The sequence below is a fragment of the Mya arenaria genome, chromosome 7 (assembly GCF_026914265.1).
Source record: "Mya arenaria isolate MELC-2E11 chromosome 7, ASM2691426v1".
Taxonomy (NCBI): Eukaryota; Metazoa; Mollusca; class Bivalvia; order Myida; family Myidae; genus Mya; species Mya arenaria.
This window is the reverse complement of record NC_069128.1, coordinates 25,319,285-25,346,886: the sequence shown is the minus strand read 5'-3', so window position 1 is coordinate 25,346,886 and position 27,602 is coordinate 25,319,285. Positions and strand designations below refer to the sequence as shown.

General features: G+C 32.1%; 1 protein-coding gene and 1 long non-coding RNA gene across 8 annotated transcripts; one reads left to right on the top strand and one right to left on the bottom strand.

Moving 5' to 3' along the window:
• Positions 1-150: 150 nt before the first annotated feature.
• On the bottom strand, positions 151-8,383 carry LOC128241687 (uncharacterized). Its single transcript, XR_008262433.1, has 4 exons — positions 8,244-8,383; positions 7,897-7,984; positions 1,369-1,409; positions 151-202 (listed from the first exon to the last, which is right to left on the bottom strand). It is a non-coding gene; the product is annotated as an uncharacterized LOC128241687 (long non-coding RNA).
• On the top strand, positions 7,925-25,759 carry LOC128241686 (interferon-induced protein 44-like). Of its 7 annotated transcripts, none has more exons than XM_052958716.1 (7): positions 8,406-8,578; positions 10,326-10,367; positions 10,936-10,994; positions 11,208-11,393; positions 23,629-23,784; positions 24,016-24,169; positions 24,526-25,759. In XM_052958716.1, exons 1-7 carry the CDS (start codon positions 8,557-8,559, stop codon positions 24,801-24,803), a joined length of 897 nt encoding a protein of 298 aa, XP_052814676.1. In that variant the 5' UTR covers positions 8,406-8,556; the 3' UTR covers positions 24,804-25,759. The 7 variants fall into 7 exon arrangements, with proteins under 7 accessions (XP_052814677.1, XP_052814683.1, XP_052814676.1 ...); XM_052958719.1 differs by lacking the exon at positions 10,326-10,367 and adding an exon at positions 10,579-10,761 and having other exon boundaries at positions 8,442-8,578; positions 10,939-10,994; XM_052958718.1 differs by lacking the exon at positions 10,326-10,367 and adding an exon at positions 10,579-10,761 and having other exon boundaries at positions 8,442-8,578.
• The last annotated feature ends 1,843 nt before the right edge of the window (positions 25,760-27,602 follow it).

Sequence of the window (27,602 nt, the reverse complement as noted above, 5' to 3'; positions counted from 1 at the left end):
TTTGTGACAATTTGCCGAACAAAATATTCTAAAAAATGCATTTAATCGAAGGTGCATATTGCACAATGAGACAATTGACAACGTTATGATATTGCTTATTATTATACAATTTCGAGCCATTTATAAATTGGCAAGAACAATAAAACTTACCGAGGATTTTATGTGCCCCTTCTCTTCTTCTTTTGGTGAACCGTACACTGGTCTTTTAAAGGGAACAGATTACTTTTTAATATCGAACAAATACCATTTTGCAAAATTCTGCCACAATACTGATTTCAATATTCTGTACGTGGAAAGTATAGTCTATTTCTATCAGTTCATATGTAATTATGGTATAGTATGTACAACAGAGTGAACTTTGAATTCACGGTATCTCAATATCACTTTGAAAACATATGAAAGGATTTTCATGAGTGAAGAAGGAAACATGTGAATAGTATACCGAATAAAGAAAAGCAAGCTCTTTGTGTATCAAAGGTTCAAATTAGGTCATTTTATGAATACAAAAACAAGCTGCAACAACATTCATTATTTACTATAACATATTTGACGCAACACTGGAACAACCATAGTACTCAAAAGCAAAGTCGACCAATACGTGTTTCTGCCGTTTTGATTGCCTACTAAAATCGCCAAATACGGGATCATATGAATGGACCGTTTTCATTGGCTGTAGAAACTAGCTCTGATACGAGAATGCTAAAAATTATTTAATTTGGCAGCCACTTTGTTTTTCGTTTTGACCGACTGTTTGAAAATGTTGTGCCTTGTGCAAAACAAATTTGGAAATATTAGCCTATTACATTCTTCAACCGAATTGTTACGACAGTTGTGTTTAACCTGTTAGTGGATTTTATGACAATTATTTATTTTTATAACCGACAAATTGGATGACAAAGTTGATTATCTTCATTCGGTGCACAAGGTCGTTTCTAAAACATATCGTACAAACATATAACAATCAGTATTAATACTCTTCGAATCGAGGACGTTTTTCACATCAAACTGTGAACCAGGAAACATGGGCGCACCTGACAGTACTGTCTTTGAATGAGTAAGTGATGCCCTTTTAAACAATATCAACTTCACATTCAGTCACCCCGGCATTATAATTTAACATAATTACCAATGGCTTTATGCAACAAAAAGCTAATTTGTACATTGGATGCATTAACTGTACCATGAAAAGGCATTGACTTATAATACGCTAAACAATATACCTTTTGCATATAGTTTATGCATGGGCAAAACACCCAGGGAACTGCAATGAATACGCTGTATACTAGGGCATAAATATAAGCAACGTAACAATTTACGAAAGGAATATCGAACCAAAATAAAATAAGAGGAACCTATAAACAAACTTACGATTCCTGTAGTTTTGCTTCCTCATTATCATCCAAAGTACTCTAAAACAAAACAAACAAAAAACATACCTGTAAGTATTTCCTTAAATTGACCAAATAAACTAATTTATAACATAACTTAGGAGTGATATAACCCCATGCATATTTTTCATATATAACTAGTGTAATAACTATGCAAATTAGGTAACCGCATCACAAAAAAATGTAGTCATACGCACAAACGTAAACAAACATCAGAAACAATGTTTTAAAATAAATCCTGTCGGTCTCAACAAACTCAGCTCCACGATGAAACGAATGGTGAAGAAGGCTGGGCTTAATTCAACCAAACGAACCCGATCACAGCGCCAGAAAATACCTCGTTCAGGAATTGAATCATGAATGACAACAATGTTCCTGCAAACCAGATTATGCAAATATCGGGACACAAGAACATTGCATCTTTAAACAACCATAGCCACATAAATCCAGGGCAACACAAGGAAATATCCAACCTCCTGTACTCCAGTGAAAATACACAATGCTCAGTCTATGCAAACAGTTCACCAGCAATGATCAAGTTCACACAGTCACTGATTCCATATGAAATCTCACTTTTTCTGTTGGATTTTACATTTTTTTTTTGGTGCTCCAATTCACGGAGGTAAAACTCATTGAGCATATCCATCAAAATGACAAAAAATCTATAATGTAATCCAACAGCTACAAAGCGAATTCGCACTACTGAAACTGACTAACGGTCTTTTCAAACTTTCAACCGCCAAATGAGATGTACATACTCGCGTGATTACTAATGACGTCACGCAGTTATGACATTGCTCTTAATATTGATTTGCTTAATTTAATGGGTTGAAATATGTATTCTTTTTTGTTTTTAAGTGACACCTTTGAAAATCGGTTGATAATTGAAACATGAATGTTTTGTATCTTAAATAAAATGTTTTAACGTCGGACTATTTTCTTTCATGCGGATGAGGCATTCTAAAAACACTCAATGTAAATTATTCGCTCTAGGACACGAGAATGTGTATTGGAAAAACTTTGACCTAGATCTCGACCGTAATTTAGTTATGTTATGAATAGAATCTCAAATTTGTGATTATTTTGTATCAAATTTATTTATTTAAAACAATAACAGAACGTCACGGTTTGTTATCTCAAAGGCTTAAAGAGGTTGTAGAGTAATTGTTGTTTTGATTTATTCCACTAAAACATGTTCAAGTATGGTGATTTGTGAATATTTGCCGGAACACACTATTTTAAAAAAGCATTTAATCGAAAGTGCATATTGCAACAGTTGACAACGTTCAGATGAATTCGGCAAATTAGATATCGTCCATCTTTGTACATAAGCCATTAATGAGCGAAGTATTTTTTGCGTATATACTGACATTTGTTGACGGCTGTGTTTTTATTTGTGAAATTACATATTGTGATCATCTTGAATTAATAATCGGTGTTGTTACTGTTGTCACTGTTGATAGCGTTTTTGACTGTTCTAAATCGTCTACGCATGCGCCTCGAAATGTCGCGTTGCTTAAACGCATTTAAAAATACAAATTTCTTTTTTAAAACAAGATTATAAATAAAACCTTAAAAAAGAGTTTACCTTACACAATATGCAGATGTCTATAAGCAATATCTTTAAATTTGTCAATCAAAACAGGGCAACAGCCTGCAGTTCGTCACAACTTAAGTTAATACTATTTCAATTAAAGACTAAACTGTGTCTTGAATTACTCTATAACCTATAAAATATAAGGATACTTTATGCAGAGAGCTGTAAAGTACTAATCAACATCACCATTCATATGCGTGTTTTAGTTCTCATACATGGATAAGGAAAACACGACGCTTTTTATTGTTATTTTAGTGTACGCTAGATTTACCAGCTTTAGGGTGAACCTGGGTTCTAAAAATGCACGAAATTAACCAGAAAGCATTTTTTTAAATATGATTTTCTATCCCAAAACATGGCGATCTGCACTCGGTAAAAAATAATAATTTCTTTCATGCTTTTCGATGAAATATGGAGATTTATCAGTGAAATAACAGCAGTATTTTAAAAGTAGTTCTAAAAGTTGATATTTTCACTCCTGATTTTAAAGTGAATATATTTTCACTGTAAAATAAGGAGTGAAAATATCACTTTTTAGAACTACTTTTAAAATCCATAGCAGTTACTTCAATACCCTTGATCAAAACAGAACACTCAACCATAAAATGTTAGCAAAAAACTGTATTTGAAAATTAACAACTTACCATTCATTAGAAAATGGTTATCCCGTTTTTGAAACGTTTTCTTGATATTGAAGCTGAATGTTCGAACATTTGCTTTCGTACCAACCAATTACAGACGAAAACAACTGTTCAAACATAAATAGAATGTTATATCATCTAAAAAGGCAATATCAATGATGAAAACAATTATAGAGGAATTACATTATTGAGTACATTAGGTAAATCATTTTCACGTGTTTTAAATAATAGACTGGTAGAATGGGCAGAAAATTATGGTGTATATATTGAGGCCCAGTCAGGCTTCAGGCAAAAAATGGGCACGGTAGATAATATATTTGTTTTGATGGTTCTCATATGATTAATAACGGTAAAAATTATATTGCGCTTTTATTGATTTTAGCAAAGCCTTTGATTATGTTGTTAGAGACAACTTGTGGCTGAAATTAATACAATTAGGCGTCCGTGGCAAAATATTGAATATCATAAGATCATTGTACAACTCAGTTAAATCAAGAGTAAAATATTGTAACTCTTTAAGTGAACCATTTAATTATATTTTAGGGGTACGTCAGGGTGAATGCTTATCACCATTTCTATTTGCTATGTTTCCAAATGATATTGAAGACATGTATATACATAGTGGTATGCAAGGTAAAGATGTCAATATGTTTAAAATATTTCTTATTTTATACGCGGATGATATTGTTTTATTTGCAAACACTGAAAATGAATTACAGAATAGTCTAGATATGTTATATGAATATTGTAATAAGTAAAAATTAGTTGTTAGCACTGATTAAACTAAAATTATGATTTTTCGCAAAGGTGGCCTATTGAATGTTGATACTATGTTTTATTATAATAACTGTCCTGTTGAAGTTGTAAACAAATTTACATACCTAGGTATTGTATTCACTACTGGAGGTTCTTTTTCTAAAGCACAAAACACACTTTCGGGTCAAGCGCAAGAGGCTATATTTAAAATGAACAAGTACTTATATAAATTTACAAATATCTCTGTGCAACATAGATTAGAACTATTTGAAAAATTAGTATTACCAATCTTGAATTATAGCAGCGAAGTTTGTGGTTTTATACACGGTAATGCTATAGAAAGGACTCATTTGTCATTTTGTAAACAGTTACTTGGAGTTAAAAAATCAACACAAAATGATTTCATATACGGTGAACTTGGCAGACTTTCTCTTCAGTCATTACGTTTTTACAACATTGTAAAATATTGGACAAAAATTGTATGTACAAATGAAAACAAATATGTAGCAAAGGTATATCTAATGTTGAAAAATGATTTAGATCAATTTCCTAATAAGAAAAACTGGTGTTCGTTGGTAAGAGATTTATTATGTAACCTTGGTCTTAACGATGCATGGTTTTATCAAAATGTCGGAAATGCAAATGTATTTCTTAGTTTAGTTAAACAAAGAATTAAAGATCAATTTATTCAAAATTGGACTGATAGACTAAATGATTCATCCAGAGCTTTATTTTACAGATGTATTGCACAATATCAACTACAGCCATATTTCAAATGTATAGGTGTTAGAAAATTCTGTACTAGTATGACAAAACTGCGATGCTCCTCGCATAGATTATGTATTGAAACAGGAAGATGGGCAAGACCTGCCAGTGTACCTATAAATGAACGCAAATGCACATTCTGCAATGTGTTAGAAGATGAATTCCATTTTGTATTACAATGTAGAATGTACTCTCAATTAAGAACACAATATATCCCAATTTGTTACTGGAGATCTCCAAATATGTGTAAATTTATAGAATTAATGAATACTGAAAATCAATTGTTAATTAGAAAACTGAGTATATATATTTCAAAAGCATTCGTGATGCGCTCAGATATTTTATATGGAGCTAATTAGTATGTTATTGATTTTCATGTGTGTCTATTCTTTTGTTAAAGCTAGACTTATAGTACTACAGTGTATGTTTTCTCTTATTATATCATTGTTCCAATTGACATGTTGATCAGTATATGTTAGTCATATGAATATGTGATATTTCTTCAATTTCAGCCATGTAAATGTGTGATACATCCTATATAATATAATTTTTTACAGCTCAAATATATATATATATATGTATATATATATATATATATATATATATATATATATCTAGATGTTTATTTTACAAGCGAAACTGCTGTTATCTAATTGTTCCTCCTCATATCTTGTCATTGATGGCAAGATCTGGGATAGAGGAAATACATAGTAAACATACATCTTTAGATTTACCGGGTGGCTAATCTTGTATTTCGCTTTTTGACAAGATTATGTTCCTTAAGTTTTCAATCTATTCTTCATATAAAGTAGTTCAGTAACGCTATATACATTTGTTTGGATAATGCACATAAATAAAGCAGTTTAATCTATTTCATTAGGATATCACAGTTAATCAATTAAAGAAATATATTATATTCCATCATATTGGTATAGCGGTGTCTATTTCTATACTGTACATTAAACGTTCAACAACACGATTTATAGGTCAGGCGATATGACCATATTGATTATCTCCCAAAAAATCGCACAATACGTAATGTTCGCTATCAGTAACCAAAATTGTTTGGACAATACACATTTATATGCAAATTTGTTCCATTTTATTAGATAACTGCAGTCAATTATGTTAAGAAATTATATTGTAACTATGTCAATACATTGTTAAAGGTATAGTGCGGCGGATGATACATAACTCGATATACAAGTCGAGTGATAAGACCATAGCAATTATCTCCCGTGCACAATCAAATCAAATTTGTTAAATAAATTCTTTAAAAATTACTATTGTCGAAAATGGTGTATGCAGTATGTAAAAATGTATGTAAAATTCACACTTTCGTTATCAATGTGATTTAAATTCAATATTCAAATGAGAAAGGTTTTAATTTGTCAAATTATCTACAGCACTAGTGATAGGTCTAATCTAATATGTAAAGTCAGTACAACTGGATTTTTGTCACACTTCTTTATTCTTTTAAGTCTTATGTTGCATATATACTTTTGACGAAAATGTGAATTATTATAAACATGTACATCATGTAATAGGTGAATATAAGTGTAAAATGTGCTACCGTAATGCATGTATGAGATCATGTCAACTTAATATTGATGCACGTTTGCCATATCATATATTTTGCAAATTGTACCACATGGGTCTATGACCTTCTGGGAAAAGAGAAATAAACTTGTAAAACTTGTAAACTCTATTTTGAAATGCTTGTCCTTGTTATACGTAATACGAACTTCCCGGAAAATTCACACAACAATTGACAGATAAACTGATTTGTTTACCACACCCACGCCTCAAATTTTGTCAACAATCTAGCGTGGTCTTCATCTTTACCTGATAAACGACCTGGCTTCAAACGAAATTTACTGGTCTCTGACAGAATTAAAGATGACTGAATATCCATGTATCATGAAACACCCTTTTTAACTAAGAGAAATGTTTTATATCCAATGATTACCCGCAATTGTTTTGCTAACACATTCGACCTTTCAAATTTTCATTCAATAAATGGCGGCGTAGTAATTTGTTTATGTTTTCATGCCACGCTTAAAAAAGTATTTTCGTTATTTTTTTGAACATTTATGCACTTAAAAAACTTCAATGATAACTGTTCATAAAAATTTTCACTAAAAAACTAACGAATAATTAACTATAGAAAAGAATATCAGAGAACTCTCTCTCAACAAACCCGAAATAGAAAATTGACAGCGATAATTTTGCATGAGGGGCGCCCCACGGGTAGCGGCGTACATAACACCCTTTTTAAAAAAGGGGGTAATTAAGAAAATAAATTAAAATTCTATAAAACTCGGAAACTAAGCATAAAAGAAACAGAAAATTTGTTTATTTCAGTGTAAGATCGTATTTTATTCCCCTCGTGATCATAGAAAAACTATATTTTCTCTCGTGGCTTCGTAAAAATATGTTTTTCTATAACACTCGTGAAATAAAATACGATCTTACACTGAAATTAACAAATATCCTCTATATCTGTCATTGGCCAAAACAAGGTATCGGATGAGGTTTGCACGAAAGAGATTGGTATAAAACCTCAGTTCTGAAGAATAAAGTACATTGAATGAATCGGTATGCCTAGTAAGAACATGCATTGCTTAATACAGACAAAATTGTCATCTAAAACAGGCATAATCGTAAACAAGCTCTTCACTGATTCGTTGCACAAGGTCGTTTCTAAAACATATCGTTTAAAGAATTAGAAATCAGTGTTAATACTCACAGAATCGAGGCCCTTTTTCACCCCATTTAGTGAACCAGGATCCATGGGCGCTTCTGACATTACTGCCCGTGAATTAGCAGGTGATGCCCTTTTAAACGATATCAACTTCACATTGGGTTACTATCCCGGCATCAAACAATATTTTCAATGACTTGATGCAATGAAAAGCTAATTTAAATATACAAAGGCAGTGACTGATAAGACGCTAAACAAATATATGCAAAACTGCCCGCTGAACTGCAAAGAATATGCTTTATACTAAAAGGATAGCTGTTATCGAGGTAGCAAATTAAGAAAGGAATTTTGATACAAAAATAAAACAATGAGGACAGTATAAAAACACTTACGATTTCGGATGTTCCGGCAAATTTTCACTACCCTTATTACCCTAAAACCAAGATTATGCCTCCAAGTAAAGAACTAAATTTTACAAATAAACTTTTCATTTATGAAAAATAGCAGCGCGTTTCGATTGATATTTGTAAACCTTAACGCAAACGTTCGGAGAGGAGTACATGCATTAAAAGGCGATAGCTGATAGTTTGCGCATTCTTAAAGTATTTATATTATTGGTCCTTAGAGTTTTGGTGGAAGGAGTTATTTGGATTACCTAAAGTATATCTTTTTCGGAGTGTTCACTCTTCTTGCTTCTTTTTTACTATGGGAAAAAGAAGCTCCAAACGTATGTATTATAGTCGATTCTTTATTAACATACTTGTGCATTGATATGTTTTTGATTAGACGATCTTCCAGTTATGGCTATTTTAATTAAAATAGTTTGATAAGGAATTCTTTTAACATTTGTTATAAAATAGCCTTTGAGAAATGCCAAAAACATCTAATTTTCTTTTTTGTAATTTAATAAGTTTGTCCTTAAAATCAATTTTTGATTTATATTTACGTTTGGGAATGAGCAACCTAAAGCACCAAAAAAAAACACACTTCATTGAGTACAATCTAACACCTCTAATGAATTTTCTTGAAAACCCTCCGACATCAAACGATATAATATTTGAACACTTGCAACATCATCAGTTTTACGACACTAATTTCCGCATATTTACGTAAGACGTTTTCAAAATTTATAATTTCGAATAAAATAAATGAGGATACTAAAATACAAGATGATGTTCCATATGAGAGAACGTTGTTGTTGCTATTGCTTTATTATTTCATAGGAACTCTTACAATATTTCGATTTACCCAATTGGTGAATATAACCAAAGTCATTGGGCAAAACCTAGAATATATCTGTTAGAGTTAACATGCTATCGAAACAGTATTACAATATATTTAAAACAATACTTTCATCCCGACTTGCTCCCTTGAGCGGCTAATGTTAATTTTAATTTCACTTCTTTCAGTCACCATAGTGATAATTGATATTTATTTTCGACAAGAAATATCGTATTCTATATCTTGCCACGTGACAGTATTGCTACAACGCCAATTATTTGCAATAATTTACTTGTAGCATTTTAGTCACTGAATTTTATTTTATAAGAATACATATATATTTTGCAATATTCAAATGTACATTGCATATTAATTTTAAAATGTTCTTTTGTTCGTTACGTATCCACCACGTTACAAGTACATGCTTTAGATATTTATCTTTAATGCATATCGCCCTAAGCGCATTTTGTTGTTAAAACGTCTTATTTCTAAATGCGGCGGTCCAGCATGGAAAAAAGTTATGTAATATTAACTTATTAATAGCCTTGTGACAGTCACGTGGTAGATACTGACCAAAAGATACTGATAAAACATTATTCTGGTTTTGACAAGCGTGGAGAAACACCTCTGTTAGGATTTCCTATCAAATTTACAAAATATATGAACATTTTAAACTAGTGAAAAGGAATTGTTACCACTTTTATTCATTATTATCACAATCAAATAAAACACTTAAAACTTGTATGCTGTTTTACTTGGATACTTTCGAAGTGAGCGTTGGACAACTAATAGTTATAACAACATTGCTTCATAGTCGACTAAGACTTCGTGACTAACCGTGTATTCCGGACATTACTTTTACTACTACTACTTTTAAAACCCGTTACACGACCAGTTTTTCATCCTGTCATCAGTATCTATACCAATGAAGGCCTTGGAAATATAAAGAATTGCGTATTACCGAAAAAGTGTCTTTTATATTAAAGAAAGATCGTACATATGTTACAGCAAATCGTGATATGTCGTTAAAGACTTGTTATTACATATTGCGGAAATGTCGCAGAGCACCTGTGCAGCTATTTTAATAATTTTTCTTTATATCAGACAAGTCATAGCAATCGGTGTAGTTTATCGCGGAGTATCGTGTCAGATTGAACACTTTTTATTAGGCCTCACCAAATAAATCGCAAATAAATCGGATGCTCAAGAAAAAAAGAGGCGACCTAGCAATTTTTCTTTTTTCAATTTCAAAGATACAACGAAGCAGAGAGAGGCGATTTCGATAAAAGATGAAGGCAAGCGAAATGATGTCTCACATATGTAATGCGAAACACATATGCAGATTGTGTTTGCATATTATCAATATTTATACAAGTACAGCATGAGATAAAATCACAAAAGCCGTAGTTTTACATGAACAATCGGTTTGAAACTGAAAGAACACGTCACTTATTGTACCGTTTTATTGTATTCAGAATATCACAACACCTTGTATGATATTTTTAGACATTATCACACACTGGGAAGTTGACATAAGGGAAATATAATGTTAATGCATCAGCAGTCTATGCGAAAGACACTGGACACGAGGACATGTAATTCTGAACATTGTTACAAGACCGAAAAATCTACTTCTCTATCAACAGAACAGCATTTTACCTATGGAGTCAGTAGTATCAAAAGTCAACTGTAAGTCACTGGGCAGATTCTCTGGACAGCTATTTTTATTATTGTTTATACTTTATATTTGTTTATACTTTCCTCACTCCAAACTCTTAAGTTCAATCTGTTTACTGCCATGATTAATAAAATTTGCCCATCTGATCATTTTTGTGGCCTTAAGCAACTATTTTGTTTCTTCAGCAGCTGCACCAGAACCGCTTAAACCATGGCGAGAATTGTGTGATAGCGATAATAAGAAGGTATGTTGGAAAAAAAAACAGAAACATATCAATCCACAATGGAATTAACATCTGTCGGTATTTTTGCAGCAATTTTCACACGCCTTTTTGCTAAAACTGAGAGCTACATACATGTGCATTACGGTTTTGCCAACAAGACATAGTAGATTGATCAAGTAACAACTATCTTCTATTTCTTAAGAGCCAATAAACGGCATCAAATCTCATTTTTAGGCTGAGGATAAACTGAGGAGCAACATAAAACAAAACAACAGTACGGATTTCAAAATTACTCTTGTTGGTAATTCTGGAGCTGGAAAATCAAGTTTCATCAACTCAGCATTTTCCATTTCACGTAGAAGGATAGCCGACGTAGTCCGCGTTAAAGGCGAGGCTGTATCCGGAATTGGGACATTTTCGGTGAGTTTATGCATCTGTGCCTGTTACTCATTACTCATTTTTTAGCATTGTTAGCTATTACCCTCTGCAGAACATTTAAGTGGAGTCATGTTAATTCTGCGCCGTCCGTCTGTCCTTTCCCCATTCCGCCCGTGCCTCCGCAGCTATTACTGTGTTATTGCAAGACACACATTAATGAATTGTATATATCTAGTATGTAGAATCATAGTGCACTTGAGACCGCACATGTCTTATCTTAATCGGGTCAGTAAGACAATAGTTCTAAAATGCCTTTTAAAAAAGTTAATATGACGTGTCCGTCTGGAGCCGACACTATGTTACTCATCTACACAAATTTACAAATAAGACGATCCTTTTTTGGTCCAACAAATATAAAGCTTTCTTAAGGTCTGCTCTAGACAAACACATGACCAATTTTAGTTTGAAATTCCCCAAACTGGTTAAGAGCAAAACACTAATAATTTGGTTGTAATTTTATTCCTATAATGATTTCATGTACAATGTTCTGTATGACTGTATTCTAAGAAGTGCGTTAAACTAATAGAAATGCTTTGACGACAAAGCTTTTAGACTGTTGGAAGATAATTGTCGTTTTGGCCGTTTCGCTGATGTTTTATCTATGTGTTGTATCAGTTCCATTTAACATTTTAGAAAATTATGCTTTTTTAACCAAACTATGTAAGAGTCTAGTTGAGGGCCTTATAGGAAGTTTAGTTAGTTGTATGAAGATTGTATTTAGGTGAAAATTCATCTTCTTTCATCTAGAAGTGTAAATAGTTGAAAATAATGATGGCATATTCAATATAGATGGTATAATTCTAGACATTAAGTTTTCATGATGATGATTTTATGTATACATGCATTTACAACACTGTTTATGTAATGTTTTTATATGCTTGCCTTTTGTATCTTATTTGTTTAATACTGTTGTTAAGTTAGTCCTTAGAAGCATTCAGTACAGAGCGTTTTAGCCTAACTGATTATCGTTGCCAACATAAAGTACTTATCACTTTTATTTGGCAGACGTGACCATTGCACCAAATCGACATACTTCTTTCATATTTTATTATTGCACAATTTACCTAGATATACTATGCAAACAAATATGCTGCTTTTTCTATAAAACTATTATAACTCCATTGACAAACAATGAATAAATTAATTATTGTTAACAATAACTGTTTTAATCATATGCCTGGAAATTATCAGGACATATTCCCATTTTCTTTTTGTCTAGAAATAGTACAGTGGAGTCTATACAGGTACAAGCGCAGTAACCAAATACCTAACAAAGATCCTGTTAAGGCACCATGTTAATGCCTAACATACACTGAACGAAGGAAACACAACGTACTTAACAACACAGATATTTTACAATTGCATCAAAATATATGTTTAAATATAGGGTTACCCGATTGGAACGGTCAGCGAAAACAATGAGCCTAATTTAATTCACACTGCAATCTGACAAACTAAATGTATCTATGCCTTTTTTGAACGGAGGCCCTTCAGGGCCAACGTTCATAGTAGGCATATCAGATCCTTACTACAAATAGATCGATCAGGCATATTAAATAGATTATTGCGCCGGTAATAAGCATTCAATATTCACGATCCTCGCCATTTTACAAGCGCCTTACTGGAGCGTGTGCGACTTTGGCAACTTCCAAAACATCAGCTCGAGTGATTGTGTAGTGTAAGTATTTGATCGTAACTCACGAAATATTTATCGTTTTAATAGCATGATTCATTTTTGGACTGTCTTGGTAAATCATACGGTAGATGGTTCCTTGTGCAAATACCTGTTGTTTATGTTTGTGACCTACATAGAACGGCCTAAATAATATCCCTTCATGTTTATTTCAATCTGTCTGGAATGCGATGCGAGTTGTTATGTCCATCGAGCAAATTTCAAAGACGTTCCTTGTTTACATGCTTTGTTTTGTTTTATTATGCATTCGTAATCTACCTTTTTATGAACGTGTAGAACTCAGCATATGAAAACGTAGTGAATCGTGTTATTAGCATCACTGGCAATGCGAGGGTAAAGATACAGCCAATTTACCCGGCTAGCCCCGGTATACCCCTCAGGCCTGGATCTGGGGGGGGGGGGACTATGGTTACAATTGACTGATGCATAAGACAAATGCATAAAACATCATTTTTTGAAAACTAAATAAATGAAAATCTGCAATAATTATTTTTCAAGCAGTTTTATATCACTGGTGTCCATGCATTTTCGCATAAATTGGCATGTTTTAAGACAAAAAATAAAGCTGCACTATCACAAAAGGATCGTTTTGACAAATTTTTATATATATATTATCTTAGAAGGAGCGAAATTTTGCATATACATATGACTGGAAAGCCATTATAAAAGATTGGTACATAAAATAAGATCACAGTTTTTGTATTTACGAAATTGATACAACTTTTAATTTCGAATGGATATATCAAAAATTGCAATCTGATATCTTGTTATCTGTCTTATTTCACTGATTTCCAGATATTTACACAAAGTTTGGTTAATTTCATGACAAAAACAAAAGTTGTCTTAATGGTCAATCAGTGAGAGTGCAGCTGTAGCAGCAGGGTCCGGTGAATTGGGGGTCTTTGATTTCAGCCAATTCCGAGGTAAAATCCCCGTCCTGTTGAGCCTGCAGGTAAAATCCCAACTAAATTCCCCGATACCACGGGAACATCCTAAGGAAGTCACATTTTCCAGCTATTTTTGGCCCGAAAAGAAATCTGCCACATTTACTTGGCATTCACACCGCGGTGCCACCTGGAAGATAAAAACATTGCCCATAATTGACTGGTGCATTCCCTGTTCATTGATATATCAAATATTTCTGATGCAAATTTAAATTGGATGATATTTTATAATGATTTCAATTATGAAAAGATAACTTTCCATAAGTGCCTCAACATACAATTAGTTTGATTTTCACTTGATGTTGCACAGATATACGTTTGCAACTTAAATTTTACTTAATGAATACCAGTTTGAATTTGCTTCATTGATATCAGGCTTTAACTTATCTTTTGCTGCTATAAAAATGTACTATGTTTTTCCATGTATTTCCTGTAATTTCTGATGTTTTTCTATCCTATATTTTTTGTAACATGTAAATAATTCAGCTCTGCCCTATTCCTTTTTCAGATGTCATCAATAAATGATTTGTTAGATCACAGTGAGACAACACCCTTCAATAAGCTTGAACGAGTGTCGATTGAGGCCATGGATGAGGCCAAGATGTAACTGACCCTTTCTGTTGGTGCCACAGGCAACAGTGTATAGTCACTAACATGGTATTGCGTTAAAGGATGTGATCAGGAGAAGTTACAATGGATTTAACATAGTGGTGACTGAAAAACACCAAGACATGTGGCTCGGGGACAATTCCTGTTCAACCCATACTCTGCAGAAGTGGTGCCTCCTGTGTAAAGGTTGGGGGCATGATGGTGAACAAATGTGCAAAGTTTCAAAGCCATAGGACATTGAAAATATTTAAGGTGGTACAAAAACTCTTACAAAAACTTTAACATAACGCCGACGCCGACGCTCGGTTGACTAGGATAGCTCTCCTTATTCTTCAAATAGCCGAACTAAAAATATAATGATGATTTGGGGTTTGCCATCAACATTGTTTTGACATTAATTGATCAGAATCGCTTCCCATAATACTGAAAATTCAATATACTAGTGTAGATCAATCCAGTTAATTTGCCATTCCTATCAATTATTTTACTTTGCCCTTTCAAATGGCTTGAAACCAAAATTTATCATAAATGCTGATTTAGCATGTTTTGGTATACTTGCCTATGTGTCCTATGCAAATCCCACATTCAACTTTTAGAGACAAGGTCCCATGTAGACTGTGGTTGTAAGGAAATGTTGTTAACATGCACATACATTGAGTTAAGGTGGTTGTGTCTGCTCTGTTACCGTGTCATTTTAAAAATTTAAGATTGTTCAGATAATTTGGTATACATGTTCAGCATAAAATGTTGACATGTTGCTTGCAAGTCCCTTAATGGTCAGGGTTTTTTTACTATTTTAAAATGTTTTAACGAAATGCTATATATTTATATTTAACCTTACATAAATGTGTCCCTTCTTTGTTTATATAAACCCGATCGGTCTGTATATCACTGTATTTAGTTAAAAATCCAGTTTAATGACGTCAGCGGTCTATATCATTTTTGGCCGGTCCGGACCTCGCCAATAATGTAATATGGACCGGATTATGGACCGTTGACAACGGCGAACCTTTATCGCAAGTAAAGATTATTCGCTTTGTTCAATAAAACATATCGACAGCGCTTTAAAAATAATGAATGGTAATACAAAATGTTCGGTATAGTATAAGAAATATTTACACACCGCTTTGGGCCACATGACATTAAAAGGACTGGCCATTCAACCCTCTAAGTTGAATAGATATATACACTTTCGGAGGCTGACTGGCCGGTCCTTATGTCATATGACCCTCAGTGATGTGTAACATTTCTTTAAAGAACTTCCACATTTGTTTGGCACATAATGGTCACTAACCATGTACAATGCCAACATACTTTCCTTGAAGGTCAAGGTAAAACTCACATCATCATCGCCACATATGTCTGTAAATAGGCACATATAATGTCTTGGTTGTTGACACCATCTACTTTTCATCTGTTCTTTCACTTAATCATTGCCTTTTCCATTGTGATTTGAATACGTTTGTTTCCGTAAGAAAGTTTAAATTATTTTAATATAACTCTAAATAACATCTCTTGTTTACGTATTTAGTATTATTAGTGTGTGCATGTAATCACTTCTCAATGCTCTTATGCAATGGTATGCAGTGACTTTTAATGGCATTGGATATATTAAATCCATTTATGTTGTACTTAAATTGAGGCACCTTTTCAGAAGGTCAACACCACCATTGACGGTAATAATGTCCGGAGCTTTGACTTAACATGCCTGAAAGCCACCATCCAATGTTTAAAAAATCTTTTGGATGATTCCCAAGTTGCCAAATTGCCATGACAATTGAGTGGATGAGCTGTACTGGCCTGTCAGTAATGTTGAAATTGAGATGTACTTTTCCACATATTGATTCTAAACTAATAAGATGTTATGTTCATTTATCAACCTATTTCGATATTTTTTCCTGAATTATAACAAAATATCAATTTTTTCATTAACCATGCTTACCTCTTTAACATTTGTATACAACTTAAAAACATATGCTTGTGATTAAACTGTGCCATTCATTTATAATATGGGCATCTTCATTTCATGTCATGCTTGCAATGACCCATTGGAGTAAAATGTGTTTTTTTCAATGTTTCAATATCATTTTTATCTGGATCGACAATGCCTACCTCTCACACATTTTCATACCATTACTTAATTTCCCACTGCATTATCAAGTTTGTTAGTATGCACCAAATACTTGACTTCTCATGTTAATTTTATGCAAAAGTTTTAAACATATATACTTTAAGCATTTAATTCCCACTTTCATTGTTACCAATTGCATTCAAGTTTGAACTAGTTCATAACATTATTTCTTTACTTTCTTTTTCAATCAATAAACAATTATGTACTTTTTTACCGAAATTTTCACCACATTTTCCCCCATTTGTAATGAAATGTTGTGCTGTATTTCGTTGTTGTTTTTTTTATAAAATTCCCAAATCCTTTTTCTTCATCAGATAACTTCTTACAGTGAATGTCAGTCAAAGAAGTGTGCCCTAGAAGTTACCTGTAGCCTTCAGTAATATACTAGTTTCACCCATGAAAATTGCCATGAATAAGCCAACAAGAAATATTGGGATATGAAGCTGTGTTACTTCGGTTTTTAGCTTGTCTGATTTTTGAAAAAAAAAACTGAGCTATTGTCGGCGTTGTTGTTGTTGTCGTCGGAGGCGTTGGTTAAGTTTGTGTTTAGGTCACTAACATGGAAACTATCCAACCTATCAATTTTAAACTTGGGGAATTTGTTCATCTAATACCTTTCTTTACAGTGTATTCTAAAGAGTCTCACCTGTTTTTTGGCGGTAAAAACATGAATTTTGATGGATTTTATGAATTATACATAGCTTTTTAAATTTTTGTTCGATTGATTTCAATTTCTTTCATAGACAATAAATCGGTAATGCCTTCAATATATCAAATGGGTTTTTGAGTCACACATTTGGAAGACTAGGGTGATGGTTGGATATATTTTAGAATTTTTGGACTTTTTAATTCTTAGCTAGTCTGATTTTTTTAAGTTAATTGCTTGGGTCACTAACTAGCAAACTATCGAAAGAATCACTTTGGAATACCTGTTCACTATCAAATGTACGAAATGAAATAAATAAACCATAAAAGGATAAAATTGGGCGAACGTTCATTACCTGCAGGCGGTGCTCTTGTTAAAAGTAGTTTAACCTGTATAATAACTATCACATGCTCATTCTAAAGTTTATTTTTTATTCGTATGTTTTCACATACTGTATCGTTGTGGATTTTTTAAACATTTAAACATCTATGTATATAACCTGTTAAAAGTAATGGGTGTAAGAATCCATACGTTCATGTTTCACAGACTTACCTGCTATTTCAACTTCCATGTTGATATTTTCCTAATATTGATAAAAGTGCTTGCTTAAATCCCTAGTTAATGTTATTGCTGTTTATATTTTTCCTAACTCATCATGCCAGTAGTGCTTGCAAATAACTCATGTTTTTACCTGTTTTTTATACTGATACTTTTATGGAACGATGTTATATAAATACTGTTGAAGAAAAATTGCATAATATAAATGTAAATGCATGTTACATGATGTATAGATTTATTGTCACCCTCTACAATACAGTTTGATCACTTACTATTTTGTAAGCAGACACTTACTTTTTTTAAATATATTTACACCATAAAATTATTTTTACATTTCTACATAATTGTGTTCATAAAAGTACTTCTTACACTGAATGTCAGTCAAAAAGTCTGCCTAGCAGTTCACTGTAGCCTTCAGTAAGATATTAGTTTCACTCATGACCAGTTCAGTGTATTTCACACTGAATTAAGCCAACAAAAACAATACATGTATTGGATATGTAGCTTTGTTGTTTTTGCATGTAAAAAATATTTTCATCTGCATCATAACTACCACATTCTCAACTTATAGCTATTAAGATGGATAATTTATTCCATATGTTTTTCACATACATTTTATGCTCATTTACTTTCATGTATCTATGTTAATAAATTAAAGTCAGGTGTGTAAGATTCAATATCTTGACATTGCATTTCTTACAGAACTGAAATATCTTATTTTATGTTCATGTTTTCCATATTTTAACAAAAGTGCTGGCAGCTATTGCTTATGTCATGTGTGCACCTTCAATATATATCATAGACTAATTGATAGTGCTTACACATGTATTACATAGCACAATTAATAAGGTCCCTTTATATTGCTTATTTCATTCCTTGACATTCACAATTAGTCTCTAAATACTTCAGGTCCGTTTCATGAATACACTTGATGACAAAGATGATGCAACCATGACGTTTTCTTAACTGTTGAGGCATATGTTTGAGACTTTGACATCCATCTTCCAACCTGAAAAAAATATTTTTAATATTATTTTTTACTACAAAAATTTGCCAATAACTTAGGGTGAGTTTGTTATCAAATCAGTGCGCATTTCAATGTCACAGGCATATCAATTAATGATCGCTTTTTATATTCTTTCGAACCAAAAAGCTAAATTTCTTATGTTTCTTATGCACTTTATCTAAGTAGAGGAGCAGAATTAATATAAGTTATTTCTTGTTTTCTAATCCTCGAACATATTGTGATGTATTTCATTTCTATACATATAACGTATGTATGTTTGTATGCTATTTGTTAATTAAATAAAGTTTAAACTAAAAAGCTAAATTTTATTGAGAGTCTGATTTCTTTTAAAAGACTCTCATTCCTGATAGACCCCCCCCCCCCCCCACCACTCCAAAATGTTTTATTTGATGATTTATGGTAACTGCAAAAAAAGGATAGGGAAAATAACCAAACTTAATACACAATAATCATGTTTAATTTTAATGATTTGATTTTGTCAATGACAGTAAATTCATAGGGTGTCACCTTTGTGTATTGCAAATAAATTCCACACATATGCCATATTTGTTTTTAAATCAGGATGAGAATCTTTCAACTTGCTTTAAAAAAAATGTCAACTGGTGCTTTAAAAAAAATGTCAACTTACTGAGGGATTTGGCAATATATGGCTTAGAATGTTTTTCTCATTCTCTGCTTTAATGAGATCTCCTTCACAGTAGTCTAGTTGATTCTTGTGTGGACTGACGATTTATTTTTGTATGCTCCTATAGGCTGGCTAAAATAGACGAAACAACACTTTATTTGGCTAAACAGGTTAACAAGAGTGTGAAAATAAAAGACAAACATGGATCGTTAACTTAGCATCAAGTTTCTGAATAGACAGATTTATTAATTGGCAACACAGGATAAGTGATTTGAGATCATGAAAATGTGACGTTATGGTAAAAATATTGAAAATAATAACAATCATAAACTATAAAAGATAAATGACAATTGTTCCTACTTACAGACGAAAACTAGCTTAAATGAAGTTTCATAAGCAATTACATTAAAAAACATATATAACAGTTGTTAAAAAATATTTAACAATAAAGAATTAGCTGTATGCTACTCACAAACACTCGCTAAACTGTGTTTCTACACAAACGTATTTCGTACGTTTGTCGCGAAAACATATAACAAAGAACATATTTGCTCACACCTTTTAAATATAATAATGTAATAATATAATAATGTCATTTTAAACAATAATATTAGTGTAAAAGATATTTATGAAAGTTATTGAATAACACCAATTACTTTGTTTTAACTTAACCTAAAATAACCTCAACAGCCTGTCTGTTGCTGCCGCAACCTTCTGCTGGACATATCATCTTTTGAATGGTTAAACAGTTCATCAAATTCATTACACTTCAATGAATCAAGTTCATGAACTTAAGTTCATGAACAGTTTCATGGACTTATGTTTTGATGAATTCTGTGCAAGAAAATTTATGTTTTTTTTATTCTTATAGCATAAGGTTCATGAACTTCTTTTGATGAACTTGATGAACAGTTCATAAAAAATTCATCAACTTTAGTTCATGAACTGTTGATGAACTATGTTGATGATTTTTTTCAAGAACTTGATGGACAGTTCATGAACAGTTCATGAATGTTCATGAAAAGTTCATCAGTTCATGAACCGATTCTCAACAGGGTTCTCTTTCAACTTTTTGAAAATAACTTCCAAATCCTTAAATGTTCAAAATACTCTACATGCATTACTTTTATATTACAATGTATGTAAGTTCTATGTGTATATATCTTGCCTTATAAAATTAGAGCCCGTCAACTCTTACGTCTGTTTGATGTGAAACATATGAATCCCACCTATCAACTTCGCAAGTATGTTCCTATCAATTCGTTCCTGAAAGTTATGTCAACATTTAAGAAAAAGCACATATTGACTTACTCTCGGGGCCACCGTTCATCAGCGCTTTGATTATTACCCAGTAGAACGGTCAGTGACAACAGAGTGGACCACATATCCGTAATAGCTAATTAGAAGAATATCTTAATATTATAATACATAATTGTCAAATCTAACAATGAATTTAGTTTTAATTCCAATAAACATAATGTAGATTTTCGGTCAGATGCTCAAATGCCGGAGGCTGTTTGTCACAGCTAGACAAGTAATCCATAGGATTTTACAACCAATGCGAGCACGGTTATTTCTGTCAGGTCCTATATACATGACAGCATGAGAACATTATGAATATTAAAAAGGATCGATGAGAATTGTTATTATTTTTGTTATATTGTATAACTTCGGCTTAAGTTGTGTATTTTAATATAGTATGTTTGAATATTATATATGTTATTGCCAGTTGTAAATATACTTTTTTCTCATAACGGATCTTCCGTAATTGATTATTTATTGTTCCATAAATGTACCTTTCAATGATATCCAACTTTAAAATTGGCGATTTCAATGAATGGAGCGATCACGCTCCAATACATTTTTCACTGTTCAGTAACAATTTGTCACCCAGTAACGAGACATACACTGATGATACATTTAGTTGGGATATACCCCACGTAAACAATTCACACTGGGATTATTACAAATAACCTGTTTTCAATGATATTGTTGATAATATAAACTGTTAAAATAGATAGTCAACTAATGATATTTGAAATAAATTTACAGCTACTATCGGCAGTGTTGCGGACCCGTTATTTTCCAAAATTGTAATTCACGTATTATTAATACGAATAAAACTGACATTAATAGAGCTACACTGTTCGCACAAGGGGACTATCTGAATGAATTAATTCGTAAAAAGGAACAAAAACTTTACTTATCGACACAAAAAGGATGATATTGAGAATTTAAGGAAAAATAAACCTAGATGATTGCAATAACGATTAGGCTGAACAAATTGAGTCATTTTGGTACTATTACTGATGCGCAATTCGGATTTCGAATAGGTTGCTCAGCAGTTGACTTTTAATGTTACTGTGAAAAATATATCAGTGAAAATAAAAGATTATATGTTATATTTTTCGACATGCTTAAGTGGCTCGATATTATTTATCTCAATGATTTGTGGCATATACTATATCAATCTGGTATAAAAGGTAAAGTACTGAGAATAGAGAAAAAATTGTATGAAGATATTAAAAATTGTGTGAAATCATGTACATCTTACTCTGAATACTTTATTTATACCGTTGGTCTGCGCCAAGTCCAGGTGATGGCCCCGATACTTTTTCCCTGTTTGTAGTGGACTTAGAATTATATATGCAAGACAGCATCAATTCCGGTTAAAGTATTGATGATATTGTATTGATTATGTTGCTAATGCAGATAAAATGTCTATAATGTCTATTTTAGGAAAATCGCCCGAACAAGTCCAAAACCATTCAAAAAATCTTTACTTTTGTTACAATGCATGGGGTTTAATACATCAAAGACAAAAATAATGGCTTTTCGTAAACGGGGTAAAATAAGTCAAAATGAGCAGTGCACACTTAAAATTGTGTAAACGATTGTTACAGGTTATAATAAACACATGTAATGCTACAGTATATAGAGAACTAGGTAGATACCTTTAATGTATCAATAGAAACTTTATAAATATTAAATACTGGTTTAAAATTCATTATTATTATATTATAGTATTAATAGAACTATTTTGACGTATGTGTATAAACATGCCATTGATGACTTTTATAAAGGTTGTGTTAACTTGGATTCTTACGCTATCAAATTGTTAAATAGTAATGTTTTTGCATATGTATTTAATAACCCACATTTTAATGAATTTATTTACGAATTTAAATGTAGAATAAAAGATCGATTGGCACAATAATGGTATGCAAATATTAGTAATATATCTGTTTTGGATATGTAAAGAATTTTTAAACTTCCTTTGAATAAGAAACACATTTAGATTTAGTTCCAAAGAATTTATGTTTATACTTTGTTAAATCGAAAGTCTCTGCTAACCTATTAAGAATAAACACATACATATATACACGCAAAAATATACCTCGAAACGAACTTATTGTTGATGTAGTAATAGTATGGACATACAGGATGAATATCCCTCATATGTATTTGTTGATGTTATTGTCAGTTACGTTGAACTTATATAAATCGATTTTACTATGTCAATCCATCTGTATTCAAAGTACTTTTATTATTTACATCATGTGTTAAATAGGAAGTTATGAATGTTTGTAAATATATTAAAGAAGCATTTGTTATACGCAACTATTTTTATTAATATAAATACAACTAAGTATAGTAGTTATAATATTTTTTCTCACCGTCAATGTTAACAAGTCATAATAAAATGTTATTGCTGAAAAATTGACTTTCCTTTTAGAATAATTGATTAGTTCATAAGTCTTATAGTTTTAGTTTTTAAGTTCTGTTCTGTTCATAATTTATTGACAAAATATTAAATCTTTACTTGTCAAGTGAATGGTTGAAAAGCAACTCGCGTCTTGTTTAGTGTTCAATCTATGTTCGTTTATTTAAACATTCAAAATGGATTAAATCATATAAAAAATTTGTAGTTACACGTTTATCTTATTTATTTGCTAGTTAAAAAATGAAACATTCCCTTTTTAGTTTGATGGCGAAAGAGCCGGCCCCGACGACCTGTTTCCATCGGTTGTCTTTCTTGATACGATGGGGTTCTCTCGATCTGATGGAAATAAATGTAATGGTATTTCAGAGGAAGACCTGAAACGTGTCTGCAACGGCGAAATAAGAATTGGACACAAGGTTATTTTTTAAATACTTAAGACTAAATTTATGTATCAATAGTTTAACGGTTAGTTAACAATACCCTATAAACATTTTTAAATCGCACAATGATTTTATGTAAAACAATTGTATTTTTTTTAAACATTTCAACCGTAGGTTATACTAATTCACTTTTTCAGTTTATACTGCATTGTCAATGTATTGAAACTTTGATCGTCTATAGCTAACTTACACAATTGTAAACAACAGTTCAACGTAGATAGTGCCAAAGCGACAACCAACAAGTACAGACCCAATTGTGTGATATTCGTTGTCAGCGCCGAAATTTTCCTGCATGATTTTAACTCGACAAATATAGTGTTGAAAGAAAAAATGGGGTCATTGTATCATTGCGTACCGATCGGTATATTTATTTTATTTACATTATATTCAGTTTACAATTAAACACAACCTTCCGTGAAGAATTATAATCTGTTCTGTTTATTCCGATCACTTGAAATGAGGCTGCCTTAAATAACGTAGACTACAGTATAGTGACAGCGTATGAATAAAATAGCAATATACATTGTTTGTGATGACATACCTTTTAAAAATATAACAAATATCCTTATTTAATTGTAACTCAGGTAAATGATGGTTTAGGAGTTTACAACGGTAGTATTTACGTGACAAATGTATATGACTGACAGCGTTCATGGTGCTAAAAGAACTTGAATAAAAACATTGTGTAAATGAATTTATCTGTTCCTCTTCTTGCAGATATTCCAAGGATTGCAGTTCTTACCAAATGTGATAACATATGCAATGATACAGCCAAAGACGCTTCGAATATCTTTAAAAGTCGGATCGTCGAACGGGTCGTGAAAAAAGCAGCTACAACGCTTGGCCTTCAGGAAAACAAAGTATTTCCTATCGTGAATTACACGAAAGAAGTTGAATTGAAAACCACAATGAATGTGCCGATATTGTACGCAGTTCAGTTCGCCCTCAATTTTGCAAGGGACAACGCAAGAAGTCAGTTACCCGACGAAGATTAAAACCACTCTCAAAACAGTTTGGCACGAAATTATGATGTTTGTTATTAACTGTAGTTATGGTTCGTGATTTCCTTATTTACTAATTGAATGTCTTCGTCATCATAATACGGAAAAATGCCCGAATAATTACATTTTTTACTGATGTATGGTTCAGGTAAAAGGTGTTCTTTTAGTGTGCTAATTTTTTCTTAGGGATATATGTAGAAGAACTTTGGATATGAGAACAAATATGCTCACCCGTTTTTAACGATCGCATTTTCGGGGCGGTATTTACACATCCAGTGTTTGTCATACAGTTCGTGTGGAATCGGTTAATGAATATGTATAAATTTTAAACAAACATTGTTTTCGAAATCTAAAAGTATTTCTATGCATGCACTTAGGGTAGTGTCCCACGAATATAGTTAATCGCCAAAACCCAACTTTTCGAAACATCCTTAGCATTGTCTGTTTAAGTATGTTACTTCATTTAGCAAATGTATTTACTTCTACTTGATTTTGTATATCAGAAATAAGCAGTAATTAACATTTATTTTTAATACAATTTCTTTAAAAAGTCCAAAAACTCTTCAAGACTCTTCAAAATAAGCATTTTGAATAGTAAACCTAAAATAAAAGTGATACTTGCTTGATCGCGTGAGGAACTCAAGATCGTTTGTGAAACTCGGGCCTGATAGATATAGGTTCTCCTTCAAATGATCACTATTATTTTCCATGGGAGGTGATTTGGTTGCAATGATTTGCCGATTGCAAAATAGAAGAATCAACGGAAATATGAACATCTCGTATAAGTAGCAAAATAACTTAAATCAAATCAATTTGAAGAAATTAGCCTAAGGCCAAATTTAACCCTTGGTAATTTTCAAAACTGCTTAATTATTTGACAACTCGTTTTTGTAAACCCGTCTGATGTAGGTGTGCTTGAGGTTTCTTGTCAATAAATGTTTAATTCCTTCCATAGTTTGTATTGTTCTCGTCGCCAGCATACTGCAGGTTAGCTCTGCATATGTATTTAAATTGACCAGAAGATATAGTATTACAAGGGAAACTAACTGGACAAGCCCGATAATCTTGAAATTAAACTATCACACGTATTTGTTAAGGAATACCAGAAACTAAACCACAGCAATACGACGTCAACAGACAACACACACACTCAGATTAAATATATATATCGAACTATAGCTTCCAAAACAATTTGGTTATGGTCTCAGCACGATTAGTGAAAACGTAGTTACGCACCGGAACGACATTGACCCATTGTATAATTGATCAACCACAATTACCAAAATGTGGAAAAGTAGTTATTGAATCATTGAATAAAACCAGAGGAAATCAGAAAAACACACACATAAAACCTCCTATCTTATGTGAGTGTGGTTCTGTTTTAAACTGTACTTGATAATTGCAGATTTGAAATGTGCTCAGAGCAAATACAAACAAACCCGAGCATTCATGTCACGTATAAGTCAAGACCCCGCAGATGGCAAGATAGATAACAAAGAGACATGATACTCATGTAAGCATGTAGTTATTTAGGCGGTTGAGAACAGCACGTTTATGGTGAATGCTATCTTATACATTACGTTTATGGTAAACACTTATTCGTCAAAACTGCATAGCGATCGAGTCTTGAAACAGTTTCTTTTATGTGAATATATGTGAATATATGTATTGCTTGTTACGAAATAAAACATATTCCAGGTTTAATCAGTTTAATACATTTAGTACTTGAATCGGGTCTTAAAACGACAGTAACGCAGTACGATATGTTTTGCTGTTGGATATGATTAAAGAAATTGGATTGTCATATGATAAAAGCATTTATCAATTGATGTTCAAGCCGGTCATATGTAGTTCAGAATTATTTTTTTTCCTTATTTATGTATGTACATATGTACGATTCTGCGGGTGTTTCTTAGTTGCTGATAACTTCGTACACTCTGCATAATGTACAAGACATAAAGAAGAGCATTTTGGAGTTTTAATCAGTTCTAGTAAAATGAATGTACTGCTTGTCGTATTGAATGATAGCATATGTTATAATGATTATATTTATACCATAAATATCCATTTGATGTTTAAAAGTGCTAAATACATAAAAACGAGCCTACTTAATTATTTTAATTCAATGAAATGAATTATAAGATGTATTCAATATCATAAAGATCTAGAGGTCTAGATATTTGATCGCAATAAGAAATGATATGAAATTGGTTTTCGTCAAATTCAACGTTGTTTTATCATTTGTTACTTTGAAACTTAATTCCATTAAGAAACTTACTTTATTCGATAAATTTAACAAATTCATATTTTATGATGATATTTGATGTAGATTGAGCTTAAACATCAATATATATTCCTAAAATGAACACTTCACGGATGTTTTTTAATCTGTCATTGTTTAGTCATATCTAAACATTGTCATGCAGCTCATATCTGCGTAGTTCAGCAGAATAATAGTGTGTTTTTCTGAAACATTCTTATTGGGTTAGCTTTTTTCGTGCGCTATTAATATCTGCTAAAAACCTGCATCAATATGCCATGCACTCATGGCATTTCTATATAGCCATTAACTTGCTGGAAAAGAGGAATAAGAATAATTCCAAAAATAAGAGGGATCGCCTCAATATAAAAGGTGCACACGTATTTGGCACTATCGAAACAACAACAATTAATTAGTTAGTTTTGCTTATTCTGAAGTGCAACTGCCTTAAAAGTGGTGTTATTAAGTGGCATTTTAGACAAACTATCTAAATTAAAAAAAGAAATATATGTCTTACTATGTAATCAAAATGT

Excerpts from the sequence above, each read along its gene's own strand:
- LOC128241686 (XM_052958716.1), top strand. The coding sequence starts at position 8,557 with ATGGGAAAAAGAAGCTCCAAAC. Across the intron at positions 23,785-24,015 it reads AAATAAGAATTGGACACAAG|TTCAACGTAGATAGTGCCAA; the intron begins GTTATTTTTTAA and ends TGTAAACAACAG. Across the intron at positions 24,170-24,525 it reads GTATCATTGCGTACCGATCG|ATATTCCAAGGATTGCAGTT; the intron begins GTATATTTATTT and ends CTCTTCTTGCAG.